The 23,806-nt window shown below is 43.0% G+C and overlaps 1 protein-coding gene and 21 non-coding genes across 22 annotated transcripts; 1 reads left to right on the top strand and 21 right to left on the bottom strand.

Moving 5' to 3' along the window:
• The first annotated feature begins 231 nt into the window (after positions 1-231).
• Positions 232-16,151, top strand: LOC5516306. Its single transcript, XM_048727258.1, has 18 exons — positions 232-464; positions 1,267-1,341; positions 1,564-1,813; positions 2,346-2,501; positions 2,900-3,028; positions 3,105-3,146; positions 3,233-3,317; positions 3,396-3,480; positions 3,709-3,781; positions 3,942-4,021; positions 6,183-6,222; positions 6,303-6,394; positions 6,592-6,687; positions 10,596-10,684; positions 13,549-13,719; positions 14,263-14,344; positions 15,008-15,125; positions 15,671-16,151. Exons 1-18 carry the CDS (start codon positions 360-362, stop codon positions 15,793-15,795), a joined length of 1,893 nt encoding a protein of 630 aa, XP_048583215.1. The 5' UTR covers positions 232-359; the 3' UTR covers positions 15,796-16,151.
• Positions 16,152-17,250: 1,099 nt separating this feature from the next.
• Positions 17,251-17,322, bottom strand: Trnaq-cug. Its single transcript has one exon. It is a non-coding gene; the product is annotated as a tRNA-Pro (tRNA).
• Positions 17,323-17,395: 73 nt separating this feature from the next.
• Positions 17,396-17,467, bottom strand: Trnap-ugg. The gene has a single exon. It is a non-coding gene; the product is annotated as a tRNA-Pro (tRNA).
• A 219-nt stretch (positions 17,468-17,686) lies between these two features.
• Positions 17,687-17,758, bottom strand: Trnap-ugg. The gene has a single exon. It is a non-coding gene; the product is annotated as a tRNA-Pro (tRNA).
• A 789-nt stretch (positions 17,759-18,547) lies between these two features.
• On the bottom strand, positions 18,548-18,619 carry Trnap-ugg. Its single transcript has one exon. It is a non-coding gene; the product is annotated as a tRNA-Pro (tRNA).
• A 218-nt stretch (positions 18,620-18,837) lies between these two features.
• Positions 18,838-18,909, bottom strand: Trnap-cgg. Its single transcript has one exon. It is a non-coding gene; the product is annotated as a tRNA-Pro (tRNA).
• A 67-nt stretch (positions 18,910-18,976) lies between these two features.
• Positions 18,977-19,048, bottom strand: Trnap-ugg. Its single transcript has one exon. It is a non-coding gene; the product is annotated as a tRNA-Pro (tRNA).
• A 211-nt stretch (positions 19,049-19,259) lies between these two features.
• On the bottom strand, positions 19,260-19,333 carry Trnap-ugg. Its single transcript has one exon. It is a non-coding gene; the product is annotated as a tRNA-Pro (tRNA).
• A 508-nt stretch (positions 19,334-19,841) lies between these two features.
• On the bottom strand, positions 19,842-19,913 carry Trnap-cgg. Its single transcript has one exon. It is a non-coding gene; the product is annotated as a tRNA-Pro (tRNA).
• A 73-nt stretch (positions 19,914-19,986) lies between these two features.
• Trnap-ugg lies at positions 19,987-20,058 on the bottom strand. Its single transcript has one exon. It is a non-coding gene; the product is annotated as a tRNA-Pro (tRNA).
• A 501-nt stretch (positions 20,059-20,559) lies between these two features.
• Positions 20,560-20,631, bottom strand: Trnap-cgg. The gene has a single exon. It is a non-coding gene; the product is annotated as a tRNA-Pro (tRNA).
• Positions 20,632-20,703: 72 nt separating this feature from the next.
• Positions 20,704-20,775, bottom strand: Trnap-ugg. The gene has a single exon. It is a non-coding gene; the product is annotated as a tRNA-Pro (tRNA).
• A 67-nt stretch (positions 20,776-20,842) lies between these two features.
• Positions 20,843-20,914, bottom strand: Trnap-ugg. Its single transcript has one exon. It is a non-coding gene; the product is annotated as a tRNA-Pro (tRNA).
• Positions 20,915-21,132: 218 nt separating this feature from the next.
• Positions 21,133-21,204, bottom strand: Trnap-ugg. Its single transcript has one exon. It is a non-coding gene; the product is annotated as a tRNA-Pro (tRNA).
• Positions 21,205-21,418: 214 nt separating this feature from the next.
• Positions 21,419-21,490, bottom strand: Trnap-ugg. Its single transcript has one exon. It is a non-coding gene; the product is annotated as a tRNA-Pro (tRNA).
• Positions 21,491-21,704: 214 nt separating this feature from the next.
• On the bottom strand, positions 21,705-21,776 carry Trnap-ugg. The gene has a single exon. It is a non-coding gene; the product is annotated as a tRNA-Pro (tRNA).
• A 218-nt stretch (positions 21,777-21,994) lies between these two features.
• Trnap-ugg lies at positions 21,995-22,066 on the bottom strand. The gene has a single exon. It is a non-coding gene; the product is annotated as a tRNA-Pro (tRNA).
• A 67-nt stretch (positions 22,067-22,133) lies between these two features.
• Positions 22,134-22,205, bottom strand: Trnap-ugg. The gene has a single exon. It is a non-coding gene; the product is annotated as a tRNA-Pro (tRNA).
• Positions 22,206-22,417: 212 nt separating this feature from the next.
• Positions 22,418-22,490, bottom strand: Trnap-ugg. Its single transcript has one exon. It is a non-coding gene; the product is annotated as a tRNA-Pro (tRNA).
• Positions 22,491-22,853: 363 nt separating this feature from the next.
• Positions 22,854-22,925, bottom strand: Trnap-cgg. The gene has a single exon. It is a non-coding gene; the product is annotated as a tRNA-Pro (tRNA).
• A 73-nt stretch (positions 22,926-22,998) lies between these two features.
• On the bottom strand, positions 22,999-23,070 carry Trnap-cgg. The gene has a single exon. It is a non-coding gene; the product is annotated as a tRNA-Pro (tRNA).
• Positions 23,071-23,714: 644 nt separating this feature from the next.
• On the bottom strand, positions 23,715-23,786 carry Trnap-cgg. The gene has a single exon. It is a non-coding gene; the product is annotated as a tRNA-Pro (tRNA).
• Between the last annotated feature and the right edge of the window lie 20 nt (positions 23,787-23,806).

Below are 23,806 nucleotides of genomic sequence, written 5' to 3' on the forward strand. Positions count from 1 at the left end.
GTAAAAATTATCGGTGAAAAAACAATAATTAAAAATAACCAATAATAAAAAATGATGATGATAGTAAAAGTGATTACCTACCCCTGCACACACACACACACACCACACACACGCAAAGTACGGTAGAAAATAGCAGGAAGATACACATAGTATTTTGCACATTCTTTGTTTTGGTGACCACAGATTGCGAGAAACAATAGTCTTGTGTTGGGATACCTGTGGTTTTGTTGATTTGCATATCTAATCCTGGGCGCCATATTTGAAGAAGAAGTGCAAACAGAGAGACAAAAGATCGGAATTATTTATTCTGATGTTGTATTTGCACTGATAGATCGGCCGTTTGCTTCTCCGGGTTCAACATGTCTCGAAGCGTTCCTAATGGCGCGAGAAATAATCTGAATAATAATGTTTCCGCGGACGAAAGCGTGATGACAACCCTACGGGTTATTATGGATGTGTTGAAGGTATGGAAAACAACGAGCGATAATTGCGAAATATTCGCACTCTTGTTTTAAACGAAAATAATCCCAGCTGTTTGTAGCTGGGATTATTTTAGAAACACAGTGATCACGGTATAAACACTGATAATCGGTGTTTTTATGTTTTCTACTTTTCGCTTTTATAAATTCTCGAACAATATTATATATAAATTACTGTTTTTGTAAAATGTCTCGCCTTGATCATCTTTCTATAAAGCGAATCCCGCCAGTTGTAGTTAGCGTCGTTTACATAGATGCCGGCGTCCTTTTTGTTTGTGTACATTTTGTCTTTGTTTTGCAATCGAACGATTAATCACTAAAAGAATTCTTTTCTTCGACCATCAAGTTTATGGTCCAATTAGTGAAATGATATTTCGAATATATCTGTCAAGATAAAAGTGCTATACTTTCATTTTATACAGGGTTTTTAAAATCTTTTGTTTTATTTGTAGATATGCTAACGCATATCTTACCAAATAATACTCATGAGATACACTCTGTGTATGTTACTAATTTAATTAGATTTGACATGACAAGTATAAATACAATACATAAAAGCCTGATATACCTAAAATGATTGTCATAATAAATCAACTTGTACCTCATAAAACATGGATAAAACTGACACATTCATAGAAGCCATACAAATATTTTGTTTTGCTACAACTACTTAGATTAATTTTAGGCATTTAAGATTCATTTCCCATGATTTTTCTTAACCTTATTTTAGAAATGTAAGGCAGTAAAAGTATGATATTTTTGTGATCCTTTTTATTTTAATTTTCAGACTCACGATGGTTCTATAAAGCAGCTCCAAAAATGGCTGGAAAGCCAGGAATCTGGAAAAGGGTTTAGTGTTTTGGTTGGTAAAATAATGTCCAATATTTTTTATTTCTCAATTTATAGAAAAAATGATCAACTTTCAAGACTGTTAGGTGATTCTTACCATAAAAATGAGCCTGTTATATTTTTTTATATTTACACAAAGCCTAAATATTGAGTATTAAAGCCTTTGCTTTAACATATTTCATTCTTGTCATTATTTGTCTGATCATACTGAGAAATTTTGTTTCTAAATTTAAAGGAAGACTCATCCTCCCATCCTACACACCAACAACATCTACCCCAACTTCCATTACAAGAGCTTCCAGTTAGAGACGCAGGCATCCATCATGACATCCGAGATGACCAGTCAGACATTTCCTCTATTGTCTCAACAAGGACGGAGTACCAGGAGCTACCCAGCAGGGCTTCTCTGGGAGACAGTACCTCCTCTCCCAATAGAAACACTACAGTAATACCAACGACACCTCCAAGGAGTGCAACTAGCCATGGTACCTAAACTACTCCTTGTTTTGTTTTGTGAATAGTTAGTGGAATTATTGTTTATATTGTGTAAAATAACATAAAACCTCCACGTATAAAGATTAATATAGATTATAAAGAATATTATAACAGAATAATGGTGCTAGAAAATATGATGGTAGTGCTGGTGATGAAAATAAAGGTTGTTATCATTCTAGACAAAGTATCTACTTCAATTACTTTTTGCTTCTGCCGTCATGTTAATGGTGCAGAGCCATAGCAGGCCATGTAAATTGGGGTGGGGGGCACCTTACAGAAACATTAAGAAAAATTTGGGGTGGGGCACAGCCACACCCCTACTGGTCATTCCCTTATAATTTGTTAAAATATTGCGGAGGCACATGCCCCCAGTGCCTCATCCCTTGCTACGGCCCTGTGGTGATAATAGACAACAATTATGATGATGATGATAATGATGATTTTGACAATTGAGATTGTGAGACGGTGAAGTTGATGTTGTTGTGATGATGAAATTGATGTTGATGATGCTTTCTTCTGTAGCGCCATTGGTAAACGGTTTCTTCAGTACTCCACTGAGAAGCTCAATGTCTCCTCCAAAAGGAAACCCATATCAAGGCACAGAGCCTACAGTAAATGGAATACCCACAAAGTTTGATAGCACAATCTCATCTATTGAAACAGACACTGACGGCCTTGGTGAGAATTTACCTTCTAAGATAATTTTACCTGATTTTCCTTGACCATCTAATTTGAGTCATAACTTTGTACTCACTTCATGCTCACTGTGACAAAAACAAAGCTGTCTTGTAAAAATAAAATAGATAAATTTGTCAAGTCGAATACCCTGGTAGGATACTACAAAGTCATAGAAACTCTCCTCAGCAGCCACCATATGGCCAATGTCTGACCCCAAAACACAGCTTTCTTATTGTGGCAGGAAAAACTGGAACCTAAAAAAAACACTGGGGCAAAGGCAGAAGCCAACTAACTCAACTCAAGTTGTAGCATCCAAGAGATGAATGACCTGATTGTAGTCTAGTTATGTATTTTCTGTAGCTTTTGTAAATCAATTTTTGTTATATGTTGATACTTAGGCAGCAAGATAGGCATCACATCCAAGGTTGGTCTCCCTGTGTCTATTTATGAAAATCCATTGAAGTCGACAATGATGAATGACCAGTCACCTAAAACAGCCCATGAAACTTCAGCTGCTAATGTGTCAAGTATGTAAACAAAATATAACTGATTACATTGAGTAAAACGAACCAGTCGAAATAAAACACTTATTTGTTCTTTTAGTTGGTGTCCTAAGTACCAGATTGAACTTTCTTGAAGGGCAAGGTGCGTCTTTTCCTCTCTTCTCTTTGTATTTTTTGTAATGACTAATAGTTGTTCACTAAGAGTTGTATGCCAATATTGTAATTTAGTATCAGAGTGGGGAGAGGTCATGGATGAGCTATCTGATAGAATGGCTAACCAACCTTCGATGATTCGAAAATTTGCAAAAGAAAGGTAATCAATATTGCCAGCATTGTATTTTCGACAATCTTGATTTGATTTTTATTCTAATCGTTCTTATCTCTTCTTAAGTACAACTGACAAAGTGAGTCACTCCCAACACAACGAGAACTTAGAAGCATTAGAAAAACGAATGATGGACAGAATCTCTGAGAAGGTAGGATTCTTTCTTGGTGATGAGTACTGAATGTCAACTGGACACCCTGCTATTATAGACATCTCGTATTATGGACATACCACCCCCGTCATAACTCGGGTAAAATTTCTGCTATTTTGAGCCCTTGCTATGTGGTGCTTCAAATCGTATATTTATAATTCATACTTGAGTATATTCACTTCATACTTGAGTATATTTACTTCATTTATCGATTTGCGTGTTTTTCAGTTTTCCAGTTTAGACAGGAAAATCATCGAGCTCTATGACGATGTCTCTAGCCGAGTGAGTGCTTCACCAAGAGGTAGGCGTTGACATTAAGGCATGTTTTTTATGTTTTTCCGCAAGAAGAATTTCCTTTTAAAACTATTTAACATTTACTCTACATTCCAGTTACTCTACATTCCCGCAGAAGTTGAGTATAATATACTCGGGACGACTTGACCCATGTTTCTCTTCTTCAGGAAAAGACAACGACAAGAAATATGCCAGACAGGATACGGCTGTTCAACTGAGCATCGACATCGAGACCCTGTCGGAACAGGTACGTGGAAACGCTGGCTTTGAATTACTTCGTGATAAGGGCTGTGAATATCACCTCTCGTTGTTTGGAAGCATGAATATTGACAATTGGTAAAACACCGTGTGGTCCAGGTTATTGTATATAAATTCGCGAGTCTTTTCTCGATTTGGACTTGGTGTCTTACAAGAATTGAAGTTACTTTTCTTGTTTGTTTGATCTTCTGGATAAGATTGGTGAATAGCGATGGTCTAGTGGGAGGGTAGTGTCAGTGGTTGTGGGTGACGTTGGTGGTGTTGGTCGGTGGGTGTCGTTAGTTGGGATGACGTTAGTGGTGTTGGTCGGTGGGTGTCGTTAGTTGGGGTGACGTTAGTGGTGTTGGTCGGTGGGTGTCGTTAGTTGGGATGACGTTAGTGGTGTTGGTCGGTGGGTGTCGTTAGTTGGGGTGACGTTGGTGGTGTTGGTCGGTGGGTGTCGTTAGTTGGGATATCGTTAGTGGTGTTGGTCGGTGGGTGTCGTTAGTTGGGGTGACGTTGGTGGTGTTGGTCGGTGGGTGTCGTTAGTTGGGGTGACGTTAGTGGTGTTGGTCGGTGGGTGTCGTTAGTTGGGGTGACGTTAGTGGTGTTGGTTGGTGGGTGTCGTTAGTTTGGGGTGACGTTAGTGGTGTTGGTCGGTGGGTGTCGTTAGTTTGGTGTGACGTTAGTGGTGTTGGTCGGTGGGTGTCGTTAGTTGGGGTGACGTTGGTGGTGTTGGTCGATGGGTGTCGTTAGTTGGGGTGACGTTAGTGGTGTTGGTCGGTGGGTGTCGTTAGTTTGGGGTGACGTTAGTGGTGTTGGTCGGTGGGTGTCGTTAGTTTGGGGTGACGTTAGTGGTGTTGGTCGGTGGGTGTCGTTAGCTTGGGGTGACGTTGGTGGTGTTGGTCGGTGGGTGTCGTTAGTTGGGGTGACGTTGGTGGTGTTGGTCGGTGGGTGTCGTTAGTTTGGGGTGACGTTAGTGGTGTTGGTCGGTGGGTGTCGTTAGTTTGGGGTGACGTTAGTGGTGTTGGTCGGTGGGTGTCGTTAGTTTGGGGTGACGTTGGTGGTGTTGGTCGGTGGGTGTCGTTAGTTGGGGTGACGTTGGTGGTGTTGGTCGGTGGGTGTCGTTAGTTGGGGTGACGTTGGTGGTGTTGGTCGGTGGGTGTCGTTAGTTGGGGTGACGTTGGTGGTGTTGGTCGGTGGGTGTCGTTAGTTGGGGTGACGTTGGTGGTGTTGGTCGGTGGGTGTCGTTAGTTTGGGGTGACGTTAGTGGTGTTGGTCGGTGGGTGTCGTTAGTTTGAGGTGACGTTGGTGGTGTTGGTCGGTGGGTGTCGTTAGTTTGGGGTGACGTTGGTGGTGTTGGTCGGTGGGTGTCGTTAGTTTGGGGTGACGTTAGTGGTGTTGGTCGGTGGGTGTCGTTAGTTGGGGTGACGTTAGTGGTGTTGGTCGGTGGGTGTCGTTAGTTTGGGGTGACGTTAGTGGTGTTGGTCGGTGGGTGTCGTTAGTTGGGGTGACGTTAGTGGTGTTGGTCGGTGGGTGTCGTTAGTTGGGGTGACGTTGGTGGTGTTGGTCGGTGGGTGTCGTTAGTTTGGGGTGACGTTAGTGGTGTTGGTCGGTGGGTGTCGTTAGTTGGGGTGACCTTAGTGGTGTTGGTCGGTGGGTGTCGTTAGTTGGGATGACGTTAGTGGTGTTGGTCGGTGGGTGTCGTTAGTTTGGGGTGACGTTAGTGGTGTTGGTCGGTGGGTGTCGTTGGTTTGGGGTGACGTTAGTGGTGTTGGTCGGTGGGTGTCGTTAGTTGGGGTGACGTTGGTGGTGTTGGTCGGTGGGTGTCGTTAGTTGGGGTGACGTTGGTGGTGTTGGTCGGTGATTGTCGTTAGTTGGGGTGACGTTGGTAATGATGGTCGGTGGGTGTCGTTAGTTTGGTGTGACGTTAGTGGTGTTGGTTCGTTAGTTTGGGGTGACGTCGGCGGTGTTGGTCGGTAGATGTCGTTGGTTTGGGGTGACGTTGGTCGGTGAGTTCGTACGAATACACACGGTCTCAGTAAAAGCACTAATTTCAACACAAGAATAACGAGTGCGGCGACGATAACACACAGCAACAACAACATTGAACACATGAACCACTTTGAACACATGAACCGGTTTAAAAGAAATGTCTTTGTTTATTACAGGCCGATGAACATAAAATCAAAATTCGTTCGCTCGAAAAAGGTGAGAATTCTTGTTCTTTCGAAAAAAATAAATATATGCAATATTTTCCTTGCATTTCTTTGTGGTATATCTTTTTTTAGAAATCAGTCAGTTAAATGAGACGCTGAAGCACGTCAAGAATGACGTCAACCTGTGTCGACACCACGTGACAGGGCTGCGCAGTGACGAAGAAGTAGGTCTAGTACTATGTAGGGGGAACACCACTCCTAAACAGCATCTATTTTTACTGGTAGCTTGTTTCACTTGTAGGGGTAGGGTAGGGGGAACACCACTCCTAAACAGCATCTATTTTTACTGGTAGCTTGTTTCACTTGTAGGGGTAGGGTAGGGGGAACACCACTCCTAAACAGCATCCATTTTTACTGGTAGCTTGTTTCACTCGTCGCTGAGCATATTTTGGACCGCGAAGACGTCACGGGTTGGAAAGAGGCACTCAAAGAGACGCATTTGGCGCTAAACAAACAGGTAACACTCTAAAAAAACACTCCTCGGTTACTCTCAGTACTGGTATAGAATAACACTCACTGGGGAAGGCGGTTACTCTAATTACTGATATAGAATAACACTCACTGGGGAAGGCAGTTACTCTCAGTACTGATATAGAATAACACTCACTGGGGAAGGCGGTTACTCTAAGTACTGATATAGAATAACACTCACTGGGGAAGGCAGTTACTCTCAGTACTGATATAGAATAACACTCACTGGGGAAGGCAGTTACTCTCAGTACTGATATAGAATAACACTCACTGGGGAAAGCGGTTACTCTCAGTACTGATATAGAATAACACTCACGGGGGATGGCGGTTACTCTCAGTACTGATATAGAATAACACTCACTGGGGATGGCGGTTACTCTCAGTACTGATATAGAATAACACTCACTGGGGATGGCGGTTACTCTCAGTACTGATATAGAATAACACTCACTGGGGAAGGCAGTTACTCTAAGTACTGATATAGAATAACACTCACTGGGGAAGGCAGTTACTCTAAGTACTGATATAGAATAACACTCACTGGGGATGGCGGTTACTCTCAGTACTGATATAGAATAACACTCACTGGGGAAGGCGGTTACTCTCAGTACTGATATAGAATAACACTCACTGGGGAAGGCAGTTACTCTAAGTACTGATATAGAATAACACTCACTGGGGAAGGCAGTTACTCTCAGTACTGATATAGAATAACACTCACTGGGGAAGGCAGTTACTCTCAGTACTGATAAAGAATAACACTCACTCGGGAAGGCAGTTACTCTAAGTACTGATATAGAATGACACTCACTGGGGATGGCGGTTACTCTCAGTACTGATATAGAATAACACTCACTGGGGAAGGCAGTTACTCTAAGTACTGATATAGAATAACACTCACTGGAGAAGGCGGTTACTCTCAGTACTGATATAGAATAACACTCACTGGGGAAGGCGGTTACTCTCAGTACTTATATAGAATAATACTCACTGGGGAAGGCGGTTACTCTCAGTACTGATATAGAATAACACTCACTGGGGATGGCGGTTACTCTCAGTACTGATATAGAATAACACTCACTGGGGATGGCGGTTACTCTCAGTACTGATATAGAATAACACTCACTGGGGAAGGCGGTTACTCTAAGTACTGATATAGAATAACACTCACTGGGGAAGGCGGTTACTTTAAGTACTAATATAGAATAACACTCACTGGGGAAGGCGGTTGCTCTCAGTACTGATATAGAATAACACTCACTGGGGAAGGCGGTTACTCTCAGTACTGATATAGAATAACACTCACTGGGGAAGGCGGTTACTCTAATTACTGATATAGAATAACACTCACTGGGGAAGGCGGTTACTCTCAGTACTGATATACAAAAACACTCACTGGGGAAGGCGGTTACTCTAAGTACTGATATAGAATAACACTCACTGGGGAAGGCGGTTACTCTCAGTACTGATATAGAATAACACTCACTGGGGAAGGCGGTTACTCTAAGTACTGATATAGAATAACACTCACTGGGGAAGGCGGTTACTCTCAGTACTGATACAGAATAACACTCACTGGGGAAGGCGGTTACTCTCAGTACTGATGTAGAATAACACTCACTGGGGAAGGCGGTTACTCTCAGTACTGATATAGAATAACACTCACTGGGGAAGGCGGTTACTCTCAGTACTGATATACAAAAACACTCACTGGAGAAGGCGGTTACTCTCAGTACTGATATAGAATAACACTCACTGGGGAAGGCAGGTACTCTCAGTACTGATATAGAATAACACTCACTGGGGATGGCGGTTACTCTCAGTACTGATATAGAATAACACTCACTGGGGATGGCGGTTACTCTCAGTACTGATATAGAATAACACTCACTGGGGAAGGCGGTTACTCTAATTACTGATATAGAATAACACTCACTGGGGATGGCGGTTACTCTCAGTATTGATACAGAATAACACTCACTATGGAAGGCGGTTACTCTCAGTACTGATATAGAATAACACTCACTGGGGAAGGCGGTTACTCTCAGTATTGATACAGAATAACACTCACTATGGAAGGCGGTTACTCTCAGTACTGATATAGAATAACACTCACTGGGGAAGGCAGTTACTCTAAGTACTGATATAGAATAACACTCACTGGGGAAGGCAGTTACTCTAAGTACTGATATAGAATAACACTCACTGGGGAAGGCGGTTACTCTCAGTACTGATATAGAATAACACTCACTGGGGAAGGCGGTTACTCTCAGTACTTATATAGAATAATACTCACTGGGGAAGGCGGTTACTCTCAGTACTTATATAGAATAACATTCACTGGGGAAGGCGGTTACTCTCAGTACTGATATAGAATAACACTCACTGGGGATGGCGGTTACTCTCAGTACTTATATAGAATAACACTCACTGGGGAAGGCGGTTACTCTCAGTACTGATATAGAATAACACTCACTGGAAATGGCGGTTACTCTCAGTACTGATATAGAATAACACTCACTGGGGAAGGCGGTTACTCTCAGTACTGATATAGAATAACACTCACTGGGGAAGGCGGTTACTCTCAGTACTGATATAGAATAACACTCACTGGAAATGGCGGTTACTCTCAGTACTGATATAGAATAACACTCACTGGGGAAGGCGGTTACTCTCAGTACTGATATAGAATAACACTCACTGGGGAAGGCGGTTACTCTAAGTACTGATATAGAATAACACTCACTGGGGAAGGCGGTTACTTTGAGTACTAATATAGAATAACACTCACTGGGGAAGGCGGTTACTCTCAGTACTGATATAGAATAACACTCACTGGGGAAGGCAGTTACTCTCAGTACTGATATAGAATAACACTCACTGGGGAAGGCGGTTACTCTAAGTACTGATATAGAATAACACTCACTGGGGAAGGCGGTTACTCTCAGTACTGATATAGAATAACACTCACTGGAAATGGCGGTTACTCTCAGTACTGATATAGAATAACACTCACTGGGGATGGCGGTTACTCTCAGCACTTATATAGAATAACACTCACTGGGGAAGGCGGTTACTCTCAGTACTGAAATAGAATAACACTCACTGGGGAAGGCGGTTACTCTCAGTACTGATCAAGTCCAAAGCTGCAAAGCTACGGAGCTTCCGCACTCTTATTGGTTCATTAGATGGGCGTATTTCCCCTTGCGGCCTGCTCATAAAGTAAAACACAATCTGCGATGAAATATTTTCTCAAAACACTGTAAAATGTCTATCTTATTTCATCCTCGGGGACACAGGAGGCGCGGAGACCAAAGCTGAAAAGCTACGGAGCTTCCGCACTCTTATTGGTTGATTAGATGGGTGTATTTCCCCTTGCGGCCTGCTCATAAAGAAAAACACACTCTGCGATGAAATATTATCTCAAAACACTGTAATATGTCTATCTTATTTCATCCTCTGGGAAACAGGGCGACGCGGAGACCGGAAGCGGGAATCCCCGAGGATGATCTTATTTCCCTCGCTTTAGTCTTCTTAGCAGCCGCTGCCGCGGGAAAGTCGTGCATCCCGTACGGCCTGGGCACTTGGTCAATAAAAGCTGTGTAGCTGGGAAGATGCCAGAAGTCTTGACACGCCCCCCCCCTCCCCTTTTGACCATTCCATTTCCTCAGACTTGGACTTTGTTTTTTCCCCTTCACAAATCTTTTCTGAGCCTCTTTCTATATACAAGTTTTGGCTTTGCTAAAAGCTTGTATAGAAAATAAATCCCCGGCATATGGATTTCCCCCCTCCCCCCCGCATACTTCGGATGTACCAAATGAACAAATAATGATTGGTTGAGGTATACTAGTAACATGGTAACAAGGGCGTGTTTCTCTTCTCTTTTTCTATCAGTCTGAAATCAACACCTCGTTACATCACTCATACGCATCTTTAGACAAGAAAATGAACACCGTCAGTCACTCGTTCCCGTGTCACGGAAGGTAAGACGGCTGAGCCAAATGTGTAAGGCTCAGCTGGGCGTGTGTGCATGTGCCAAATGCGTAAGGCTCAGCTGGGCGTGTGTGCATGTGTCAAACGTGTAAGGCTCAGCTAAGCGTGTGTGCATGTGTCAAATGTATAAGGCTCAGCTGGGCGTGTGTGCATGTGTCAAATGTGTAAGGCTCAGCTATGCGTGATGCATGTGCCAAATGTGTAAGGCTCAGCTAGGCGTGTGTGCATGTGCCAAATGCGTAAGGCTCAGCTGTGCGTGTGTGCATGTGTCAAATGTGTAAGGTTCAGCTAGGCGTGTGTGCATGTGCCAAATGCGTAAGGCTCAGCTGTGCGTGTGTGCATGTGTCAAATGTGTAAGGTTCAGCTGGGCGTGTGTGCATTTGTCAAATGTATAAGGCTCAGCTGTGCGTGCGTGCATGTGTCAAATGTATAAGGCTCAGCTGTGCGTGTGTGCATGTGCCAAATGTGTAAGGCTCAGCTGTGCGTGTGTGCATGTGCCAAATGTGTAAGGCTCAGCTGGGCGTGCGTGCATGTGTCAAATGTGTAAAGCTCAGTAGTATGCCAAATGTGTGTGGAGATGCGTCTCGGGGTTGGTTCGTCTATAAACTGATTCACAACGACCCACATGAATGATGCAGGCATCTATAAACGGCGAAATAGACGGGACAAGACTATGTCCTCGTGAATAACAATAGAATGAAAAGGCTCTGTTAGCCAACTCGTGAATGCAAATATATTTTCCTAGATATTTTCTTGTGTGCATAAAAGATATACAGGATAGTGAACAAAGCATGAACACATCCAAGATGCTGAGAGTACATAAAAATGTCCTTATAACTTTTTTTTTTCTTTCCGATGTCATGACACACCAAGAACAGTATGATTAATTATTATTATAAAAAGTAAAATAAAAAGGGAAAAAAATTATAATAATTAGCGCCCTCAGTGGGAATCGAACCCGGGACGCTGCGGTCATAGACAAGTGTTTGCACCGCTAGACTAACGTGACATTACCGAGTTGACCAGTAACTAAAATTATTTGTATTACTATCGGTGTCGTAATGATCGAAAAGCTTTTTGCTAGCATGTCAAATTTCAGCATATTCTTTCCGGAAACAAAATAAAAACCCCGCAATTATTGATCACGCTACTGTCACATACAATGTGTTTTATGCATGTTAGCATTCTAGAAAGGCGCAAAATCGTTATTCGATGAAAAGCGGGAGCCATGTGTTTGTACGAGTTTTGTTTGATATATAGTTCAGTTGATTGGGAAGAATTGTGAAAAATTTATTTAATCTATCCCCTTCGATTTTGTCCTTCGAACAAAGGCTTTTTTGTTATTACCCTGCGACCAGAGACCCAGCTAAAAGAACCTTTACCTTGTGTTCCCCGGACTTAAAAGTCGCAGTTTTACTAGTCGCTTTTTCAGTACAAATTCAAACCAACAACACGAAAACCCAGAGACGCGAATCCAAATTTAAAGCAAGAGAATTAAAAGCTTTTCTAGCATTTTACTTGTTTTGTTTGCAAAATAACAACTTGAATTGGACTGAACCGTGTCTGAAAATGTCGATACCAAACCCATTTTATGTCTTTCATTGCCATAACGCCCTGAGACGCCTGTAAAATATAGGCCCAACTCCAAAACGTCAGAAATGCAAACTAAACATCACCAGACCCGGATACTCATAGATTCCTCCAAGGCATAGACGACCTTCAAATAGAAATGACTCTTTTGTCAAAATATCAACCTTGATTTCTGACCAATTCATAAACAAATGCTTAAACTTAGAAACATTTCTTACCAAAAAAAGACACAAAATTCCGAACTACAAATAGAGACAAGCAAACACAGATCAAGTCACAAATAGATACCTTTATTGCGCTCCGTCAGGTTCCATTTTACAGCAATCAGTCACAATAATCAATGCTAGAACCTCCATTAGAAGCTAGTCACCATATTTAGCCAATTTTGCATGCCTGTACTGCATCATGGGCGTCTTGGAAACACCTTGACAGACAGGCGGGCAATCTCCTCCCCCAGAATCACAACAGTCTCTTTGCGCCGAAGCCAAACAAAACATTTCCAGGTCCAAGGAACCCAGAATAACCCTGAAAACAATTTTTGTAGAAGGTTGGGTAGCAAAGATGGCCCACATTGGAAAGTATGAGGCCATTCACCAGAAAATTCCTTTCTCACTTGGTGAAGCCCAGACAAGGAATTATCCCATTGAATCAACCTCAGCGTGCAAACATTCATAAGCACAGCATTAATTATGCCCAAAAAGACTTTATGATGTCCTAAGGCACTCTCCAGAAGCAAATTACAAGCAAAACTGTTATAAGCAACAGGCTGTAGCAGTACCGTCGCTACAAAGAAAAGGCACCGCAGTGCATTGTTGGAAACTTCAAGGCATACCGTCTTGGGTCAGCGGTAGCTTAGCTTAACTGGTAGTGTTGGACTTGAAATAGGGGGGGAGGTTTCTGTTTTCAGTCTGTTTTTCTTACAATTTTGCTCAAAAGTACCCAGGAGTGAAAGGGTTGTAGTACTAAGCTTTAACCGGAAGTTGAACACCGGAAGTTGACAGGATGACCTAAGGATTGCTGTGTTGCAAAAGCACAGAAAGACCATAAAAAATACGGATTATTGATCCGATGATAAAGTTACGTCGGAGTCTCCACAATAACTCGTACATGCTTCTCATTCCCGAGTTAAAAACTGACGAAAGGAAATATGTATTGATACATTTTAACCACCGAATAACATACGAACGTTGGAAATTAACTATAAATGTGTTTAGTGTTGAACTGTAGATTTCTATCTGAAGGAGTAGTTTTTGTTGTGCATCAGGTGGCGATGGGGCGGTATTTCAAGTGTTTATCCAAGGTCTCACTCATGTGTTGACGGCCAACACTCCGACGATATCAGCTTCGTCGCGCAGATAAGCAACTTGGACTCGAGGGCGTTCGCCTGGGAGAAAAACAAACCGTACATCATTATCATATCCGCTGGGTGTTACTGGTAAGTATCGCCTGGGAGAAAAACGAACCGTACGTCATTATCATATCCGCTGGGTGTTACTGGTAGGAATCGCCAGGGAGAAAAACAAACCGTACTTCATTATCATATCCGCTGGGTGTTACTGGTAGGTATCGCCTGGGAGAAAAACAAACCGTACATCATTATCATATCTGCTGGGTGTTACTGGTAGGTATAGCCTGGGAGAAAAACAAACCGTACATCATTATCATATCCGTTGGGTGTTACTGGTAGGTATCGCCTGGGGGAAAATCAAACCGTACGTCATTATCGTATCCGCTGGGTGTTACTGGTAGGTACCGACTAGTTCTGGGTGGAAAATATGGATGATCAATATGGATGGATGGTGGCGGTCTTCATGATGGTGATCAAGTAACAATGGTTATTGTGAAATGATTGTGAGGTGATTCTGGCGATGATGATGATGATGATGATGACGACGACGACAATGATGATTATTATTATGGTAGTGTTAGTGAAGATATGATGGGTTTTGTGGTTTGATCGCCTTTTTCACTACCACAGGGTGACTGTCGGTGCCTTCGGGCTAAAGTCGAGCGTCCCTCCTTCGTTACAAGTGACAGTAGATGAAGAGATTGTCCCTTTGGTACGTGATGATGATAGTAAGACGCATCCATTTCACTTCTACCTAAAACCTCAGGCATTGAGATCTGTCTTCAGGCTTAACATAGTTAAGAGCAACTCTCGGTACCGTGCTAACTAATATATGCAGTGGTGTACCAATAAAAAGCGGCCACACTCGGTACCGTGCTAAGTGATGTACCTCTATGGAGCTGGATCGTGAGCTTTCGCTGCTTAAGGGAGGCAGCCAAATCGAATACTTTAATGAGAAGTTTATGTTTTGGGTCTGGGGAGGCTGGGTAATAAAGGGGCAGATCATCATGTGAGTGAGATGTTATCGCATTTTCTGTACCCTTGATTGGAATTGGCTCATGGGTGTTAGATCGATGATATTGAAGATCACGTGCCGTATACTGAACCAATAAGAGCCCAGGGTTAAGATCACGTGCTGTATACAGGACCAATAAAAGCCCAGAGTTAAGATCACGTGCTGTATACTGAACCAATAGGAGCCCAGGGTTGAGATCACGTGCTGTATACTGAGGTTAAGATCACGTGCCGTATACTAAACCAATAAGAGCCCAGGGTTAAGATCACGTGCTGTATACTAAACCAATAAGAGCACAGGGTTAACAGCACGTGTCGTATGTATGTTCTGCACGTCGTTCACGTTGTCGTCTTAATCTAGTTCAACAGCTCCGGCAAGTCTCCCACCCACCAACGAATAAGTATAACGTCATCTGCACCGAAGCAGCCACCCCAATCTGCGCGATTTAGAACGCAGGATTCTCACCAGTGGAAACCAGGTATTACCGCAGACCCCGGAAAGTCATGTGCTACTCTATTACTACGCGATACTTGATTTTCATTTGTTTTTAGAAGCTAATTGCTTCTAGTTCAACAAATTGGCCCCGACCGATCTACTGTATCTTGCGTTACATTATATTATGCCTTGTCTTCCAGTGTAGTAGATCTAGTTGTCTGTCTCCCTCGTCTTCCTGTTTGATGAAATTAGTTACCAGTTCCCCTGATGGTGCCCTCATTCGCGCCCTCATCTGCGTATCTGCGTCCTCATTCGCGCCCTCATCTGCGTTCCCTTATCTGCGTCCTCATTCGCGCCCTCATTCGCGCCCTCATCTGCGTCCTCATTCGCGTCCTCATTGGCGTCCTCATTGGCGTCCTCATCTGCGTCCTCATTTGCGCACTCATCTGCGCACTAGTTGTCCAGCATCTCATCTTCAAGGAGGGCGATAGCTTCCCAAATGAGTCCTTGATCGTCTTATGCGATAGACCAGCAGCCCGTTTTCCTGGTCTTCCTGTGTCGAACGTATTGTGTGTTTTACGGTTCCAGGGTCAAGTCTGTCAGGAGCACTCATGCTTGCAGCACACAGCAGGGTCGGCATCTGTGCGACCAGCACCGCGTCCGGCACTCGAATAGGCGTGGAAGGTTACTTAGAGATACACAGGGTTTACTGACCATTGAATTTAGTTTCACAAAGATCCATTGGCGTCGAAAGCTACACGGAGATACTTTAAAGGTTTAATGGCTCCTCCATTAACACAATAATTTCCCGGGTTATACCAAATCCTATGCTTAAGATACACTCTCTGAATTTACTATTTTAAATCGTTTACAAACTACTTTTTGCGGGAAATATTTTCAAATTGATACTATGTAATTGCTATAACTATGTAATTGCTCTTGGTATTACCTCGAATAGACGCCACCCTAGATCAGAACGTCATTGTAATTCATAAACAAGTGGTTGTAAAATATATTTGAATTATTTATCACATTATTCCTTTGGAAAATGTTTCCGTCTTCACAAAAAGAAAAACTTCTTCTCTATAACTGAAATTTCTTGGCAAGGTAAACCTACAGTTTGAAGGATCCAGTAACTGAAATACTAGGTTTAAACCCTCTAACGTACAATATGTACAGTTATAAGACTGGTTAACATCTGATATTTTTTAACATTTGAAATTAATTAAAAGCTGTCATAACAGCTAGCCTCTGACACTTAAAGCGAGAATCATACCACTAGATTCCCTGTTAGCAGAGGCCTCTTTTCTCTGTATTTCGCTTGGCTGGCGTTCGCTTGGAAAAGATACCTCTGCCATGGGTCGCAAGTTCGTTTGATCAAACCGCCGTCCACGATCGTGGACGAGATCCAGAGCGCATGCTACGTTCATTAATTACTGGCCACTATTTGAGCCCACAATGACTAGCGCATGCATGAAACGTATATCCGCTGCCGGATAATAAGCCCGCATTCGAAACGGCGTCCTCCGTAGAAATATCACGCGACGAATTATAAAAGAAGCCATTCAATGCCTTATCTTCATTCAGAATTTTCTCTCTTTTGACAAACGAGTCAATCTTCCGTTTACAGGTTTTGCATATTCTTCTGGGAATAGCTGATCTAAGTTTACCAAAACGTTTTGTAACATTTTCTTCGAATCCAACTGTGCGATATTTACATTGAAGAAACTCGCCTGCCCAGATGTCTTGAAATTAATCCCACAAACAAGACAAAACTCGTCTTTGCTGCGTTTGTTTTTCAATCTTTTTAGTGACGTTTAGGTGATTGAAATTGAACAGTTGTTTTCTTTTTCCGAAGAGGAGAACTAACCGGAGTTTGATTCATGATTTCCGACTAAACCCATGCAAAGCATATTGACAGCTTTCGCGCGATGGTACGGGTTTTGGCACGTCGGTCGCTTATTAAAGCTCACGCATGCGCAACAGAAACAGTTTCGACCCATGGCAGAGGTATCTTTTCCTCGCGAAATCCAGCCTAGCGAAATACAGAGAAAAGAGGCCTCTGCTAGCAGGGAAACCACTAGACCACTGAGCCTTGAATAGATACAGAACAAAAAAATCAGATATTTGGACATTAGTTCAGTAACTGAAACAAAAACACAAAGAAAGGGCTCAGACGGGAATCGAACCCGTGGCCTCTCGCACCCGAAGCGAGAATCATACCACTAGACCACTGAGTCATGGATAGATACTGTCCAAAAAATCAGATATTTAGACATTGGTTCAGCAACTGAAACAAAAACACAAAATAAAGGGCTCAGGCGGGAACCGAACCCGTGCCCTCTCGCACCCAAAGCGAGAATCATACCACTAGACCACTGAGCCTTGTATAGATACTGAACAAAAAATCTGATATTTGGACATTGGTTCAGTAACTGAAACAAAAACACAAAACAAAGTGCGCTTACGGGAATCGAACAAGTAGCCACTCGCACCAGAAGCGAGATTCATACCACTAGACCACTGAGCCTTGGATAGATACTGTCCAAAAAAATCAGATATTTAGACATTGGTTCAGCAACTGAAACAAAAACACAAAAGAAAGGGTTCAGACGGGAATCGAACCCGTGGCCTCTCGCACCCAAAGCGAGAATCATACCACTAGACCACTGAGCCTTGGACAGATACTGACCAAAAAATCAGATATTTGTACATTGGTTCAGTAACTGAAACAAAAACACAAAACAAAGGGCTCAGACGGGAATCCAACCCGTGGTCTCTCGCACCCAACGCGAGAATCATACCACAAGACCACTGAGCCTTGGATATATACTGACCAAAAATCAGATATGTGGACATTGGTTCAGAAACTGAAACAAAAACACAAAAGAAAGCCCTTAGACAGGAATCGAACCCGTGGCCTCTCGCACCCAAAGCTAGAACCATACCACTAGACCACTGAGCCTTGAATAGATACTGTACAAAAAATCAGATATGTGGACATTGGTTCAGTAACTGAAACAAAAACACAAAAGAAAGGGCTCAGACGGGAATCGAACTAGTGGCCTCCCGCGATCAAAGCCAGAATCATACCACTAGACCACTGAGCCTTGAATAGATACTCCGTCCAAAAAAGATTGGACATTAGTTCAGTGACTGAAACAAAAACACAAAAGAAAGGGCTCAGACGGGAATCGAACTCGTGGCCTCTCGCACCCAAAGCCAGAATCATACCACGAGACCACTGAGCCTTGAAAAGATACTCCGTCCAAAAAAGATTGGACATTAGTTTAGTAACTAAAACAAAAACACAAAAGAAAGGGCTCAGACTGGAATCTGCTCCATGGCCTCTCGCACCCAAAGAGAGAATCATACAACTAGACCGCTGAACCTTGTATAGATACTGTCCAAAAAATCAGATATGTGGACATTGGTTCAGTAACTGAAACAAAAACACAAAACAAAGGGCTCAGACGGGAATCGAACCCGTGGCCTCTCGCACCCAAAGCGAGAATCATACCACTAGACCACTGAGCCTTGGATATATACTGACCAAAAAATCAGATATTTGGACATTGGTTCAGAAACTGAAACAAAAACACAACAGAAAGCCCTCAGACAGGAATCGAACACGTGGCTTCTCTCACCCAAAGCTAGAATCATACCACTAGACAGCTGAGGCTAGGATACCTACTGTCCAAAAATTCAGATATTTGGACGTTGGTTTAGAAGCTGGAACAAAAACACAAAAGAAAGGGCTCAGACGGGAATCGAACCCGTGGCCTCTCGCACCCGAAGCAAGAATCATACCACTAGACCACTGAGCCTTGGATAGGCACTGTCCAAAAAACATTGTACATTAGTTCAGTAACTGAAACAAAAACACAAAAGAAAGGGCTCAGACGGGAATCGAACCCGTGGCCTCTCGCACCCGAAGCGAGAATCATACCACTAGACCACTGAGCCTTGGATAGGCACTGTCCAAAAAACATTGCACATTAGTTCAGTAACTGAAAGAAAAACACAAAAGAAAGGGCTCAGACAGGAATCTAACTAGTGGCCTCTCGCACTCAAAGCCAGAATCATACCACTTGACCACTGAGCTATGAATAGATACTCCGTCCAAAAAATCAGATATGTGGACATTGGTTCAGTAACTGAAACAAAAACACAAAAAAAGTTCTCAGACGGGAATCGAACCCGTGGCCTCTCGCACCCAAAGCGAGAATCATACCACTAGACCACTGAGCCTTGTATAGATACTGTACAAAAAATCAGATTTGTGGACATTGGTTCAGTAACTGAAACAAAAACACAAAACAAAGGGCTCATACGGGAATCGAACCCGTGGTCTCTCGCACCCAAAGCGAGAATCATACCACTAGACCACTGAGACTTGGATATATACTGACCAAAAAATCAGATTTTTGGACATTAGTTTAGTAACTGAAACAAAAACTCAAAAGAAAGGGCTCAGACTGGAATCTGCTCCATGGCCTCTCGCACCCAAAGAGAGAATCATACCACTAGACCACTGAGACTTGGATATATACTGACCAAAAAATCAGATTTTTGGACATTGGTTCAGAAACTGAAACAAAAACACAACAGAAAGCCCTCAGACAGGAATCGAACCCGTGGCCTCTCGCACCCAAAGCTAGAATTATACCACTAGACAGCTGTAGCTAGGATACCTACTGTCCAAAAATTCAGATATTTGGACGTTGGTTTAGCAACTGGAACAAAAACACAAAAGAAAGGGCTCAGACGGGAATCGAACCCGTGGCCTCTCGCACCCGAAGCGAGAATCATACCACTAGATCACTTAGCCTTGAATAGATACTGTACAAAAAATCAGATTTGTGTACATTGGTTCAGTAACTGAAACAAAAACACAAAACAAAGGGCTCATACGGGAATCGAACCCGTGGCCTCTCGCACCCAAAGCGAGAATCATACAACTAGACCACTGAGCCTTGGATATATACTGACCAAAAAATCAGATATTTGGACATTGGTTCAAAAACTGAAACAAAAACACAACAGAAAGCCCTCAGACAGGAGTCGAACCCGTGGCCTCTCGCACCCAAAGCTAGAATCATACCACTAGACAGCTGAAGCTAGGATAGCTACTTTCCAAAAATTCAGATATTTGGACGTTGGTTTAGCAGCTGGAACAAAAACACAAAAGAAAGGGACCGGAGAATCGAACCCGTGGCCTCTCGCACCCGAAGCGAGAATCATACCACTAGACCACTGAGCCTTGAATAGATACTCCGTCCAAAAAAGATTGGACATTAGTTTAGTAACTAAAACAAAAACACAAAAGAAAGGGCTCAGACTGGAATCTGCTCCATGGCCTCTCGCACCCAAAGAGAGAATCATACAACTAGACCGCTGAACCTTGTATAGATACTGTCCAAAAAATCAGATATGTGGACATTGGTTCAGTAACTGAAACAAAAACACAAAACAAAGGGCTCAGACGGGAATCAAACCCGTGGCCTCTCGCACCCAAAGCGAGAATCATACCACTACACCACTGAGCCTTGGATATATACTGACCAAAAATTCAGATATTTGGACGTTGGTTTAGCAGCTGGAACGAAAAAAAAAAGAAAGGGCTCAGACGGGAATCGAACCCGTGGCCTCTCGCACCCGAAGCAAGAATCATACCACTAGACCACTGAGCCTTGGATAGGCACTGTTCAAAGAACATTGTACATTAGTTCAGTAACTGAAACAAAAACACAAAATAAAGGGCTCAGACGGGAATCGAACCCGTGGCCTCTCGCACCCGAAGCAAGAATCATACCACTAGACCACTGAGCCTTGGATATATACTGAACAAACAATCAGATATTTGGACATTGGTTCAGAAACTGAAACAAAAACACAAAAGAAAGCCCTCAGACAGGAAACGAACCAGTGGCCTCTCGCACCCAAAGCTAGAATCATACCACTAGACAGCTGAAGCTAGGATAGCTACTTTCCAAAAATTCAGATATTTGGACGTTGGTTTAGCAGCTGGAACAAAAACACAAAAGAAAGGGCTCAGACTGGAATCGAACCCGTGGCCTCTCGCACCCGAAGCGAGAACCATACCACTAGACCACTGAGCCTTGAATAGATACTGTACAAAAAATCAGATATGTGGACATTGGTTCAGTAACTGAAACAAAAACACAAAAGAAAGGGCTCAGACGGGAATCGAACTAGTGGCCTCTCGCGCCCAAAGCCAGAATCATACCACTAGACCACTGAGCCTTGAATAGATACTCCGTCCAAAAAAGATTGGACATTAGTTCAGTGACTGAAACAAAAACACAAAAGAAAGGGCTCAGACGGGAATCGAACTCGTGGCCTCTCGCACCCAAAGCCAGAATCATACCACTAGACCACTGAGCCTTGAAAAGATACTCCGTCCAAAAAAGATTGGACATTAGTTTAGTAACTAAAACAAAAACACAAAAGAAAGGGCTCAGACTGGAATCTGCTCCATGGCCTCTCGCACCCAAAGAGAGAATCATACAACTAGACCGCTGAACCTTGTATAGATACTGTCCAAAAAATCAGATATGTGGACATTGGTTCAGTAACTGAAACAAAAACACAAAACAAAGGGCTCAGACGGGAATCGAACCCGTGGCCTCTCGCACCCAAAGCGAGAATCATACCACTAGACCACTGAGCCTTGGATATATACTGACCAAAAAATCAGATATTTGGACATCGGTTCAGAAACTGAAACAAAAACACAACAGAAAGCCCTCAGACAGGAATCGAACCCGTGGCCTCTCTCACCCAAAGCTAGAATCATACCACTAGACTGCTGAGGCTAGGATACCTACTGTCCAAAAATTCAGATATTTGGAGGTTGGTTAAGAAGCTGGAACAAAAACACAAAAGAAAGGGCTCAGACGGGAATCGAACCCGTGGCCTCTCGCACCCGAAGCAAGAATCATACCACTAGACCACTGAGCCTTGGATAGGCACTGTCCAAAAAACATTGTACATTAGTTCAGTAACTGAAACAAAAACACAAAAGAAAGGGCTCAGACGGGAATCGAACCCGTGGCCTCTCGCACCCGAAGCGAGAATCATACCACTAGACCACTAAGCCTTGGATAGGCACTGTCCAAAAAACATTGCACATTAGTTCAGTAACTGAAAGAAAAACACAAAAGAAAGGGCTCAGACAGGAATCTAACTAGTGGCCTCTCGCACCCAAAGCCAGAATCATACCACTTGACCACTGAGCTATGAATAGATACTCCGTCCAAAAAATCAGATATGTGGACATTGGTTCAGTAACTGAAACAAAAACACAAAAAAAGTTCTCAGACGGGAATCGAACCCGTGGCCTCTCGCACCCAAAGCGAGAATCATACCACTAGACCACTGACACTTGGATATATACTGACCAAAAAATCAGATTTTTGGACATTAGTTTAGTAACTGAAACAAAAACTCAAAAGAAAGGGCTCAGACTGGAATCTGCTCCATGGCCTCTCGCACCCAAAGAGAGAATCATACCACTAGACCACTGAGACTTGGATATATACTGACCAAAAAATCAGATTTTTGGACATTGGTTCAGAAACTGAAACAAAAACACAACAGAAAGCCCTCAGACAGGAATCGAACCCGTGGCCTCTCGCACCCAAAGCTAGAATTATACCACTAGACAGCTGAAGCTAGGATACCTACTGTCCAAAAATTCAGATATTTGGACGTTGGTTTAGCAACTGGAACAAAAACACAAAAGAAAGGGCTCAGACGGGAATCGACCCCGTGGCCTCTCGCACCCGAAGCGAGAATCATACCACTAGATCACTGAGCCTTGAATAGATACTGTACAAAAAATCAGATTTGTGTACATTGGTTCAGTAACTGAAACAAAAACACAAAACAAAGGGCTCATACGGGAATCGAACCCGTGGCCTCTCGCACCCAAAGCGAGAATCATACAACTAGACCACTGAGCCTTGGATATATACTGACCAAAAAATCAGATATTTGGACATTGGTTCAGAAACTGAAACAAAAACACAACAGAAAGCCCTCAGACAGGAGTTGAACCCGTGGCCTCTCGCACCCAAAGCTAGAATCATACCACTAGACAGCTGAAGCTAGGATAGCTACTTTCCAAAAATTCAGATATTTGGACGTTGGTTTAGCAGCTGGAACAAAAACACAAAAGAAAGGGACTGGAGAATCGAACCCGTGGCCTCTCGCACCCGAAGCGAGAATCATACCACTAGACCACTGAGCCTTGAATAGATACTCCGTCCAAAAAAGATTGGACATTAGTTTAGTAACTAAAACAAAAACACAAAAGAAAGGGCTCAGACTGGAATCTGCTCCATGGCCTCTCGCACCCAAAGAGAGAATCATACAACTAGACCGCTGAACATTGTATAGATACTGTCCAAAAAATCAGATATGTGGACATTGGTTCAGTAACTGAAACAAAAACACAAAACAAAGGGCTCAGACGGGAATCAAACCCGTGGCCTCTTGCACACAAAGCGAGAATCATACCACTACACCACTGAGCCTTGGATATATACTGACCAAAAATTCAGATATTTGGACGTTGGTTTAGCAGCTGGAACGAAAAAAAAAGAAAGGGCTCAGACGGGAATCGAACCCGTGGCCTCTCGCACCCGAAGCAAGAATCATACCACTAGACCACTGAGCCTTGGATAGGCACTGTCCAAA

Source organism: Nematostella vectensis, chromosome 1 (assembly GCF_932526225.1).
Source record: "Nematostella vectensis chromosome 1, jaNemVect1.1, whole genome shotgun sequence".
NCBI lineage: Eukaryota > Metazoa > Cnidaria > Anthozoa > Actiniaria > Edwardsiidae > Nematostella > Nematostella vectensis.

Bases quoted from the DNA above. Each gene is read 5' to 3' on its own strand.
- LOC5516306 (XM_048727258.1), top strand. From the start codon at position 360: ATGTCTCGAAGCGTTCCTAATGGCGCGAGAAATAATCTGAATAATAAT. The intron at 465-1,266 runs GTATGGAAAACA...TTTAATTTTCAG, and splicing joins TTATTATGGATGTGTTGAAG to ACTCACGATGGTTCTATAAA. The intron at 3,147-3,232 runs GTGCGTCTTTTC...ATTGTAATTTAG, and splicing joins GAACTTTCTTGAAGGGCAAG to TATCAGAGTGGGGAGAGGTC.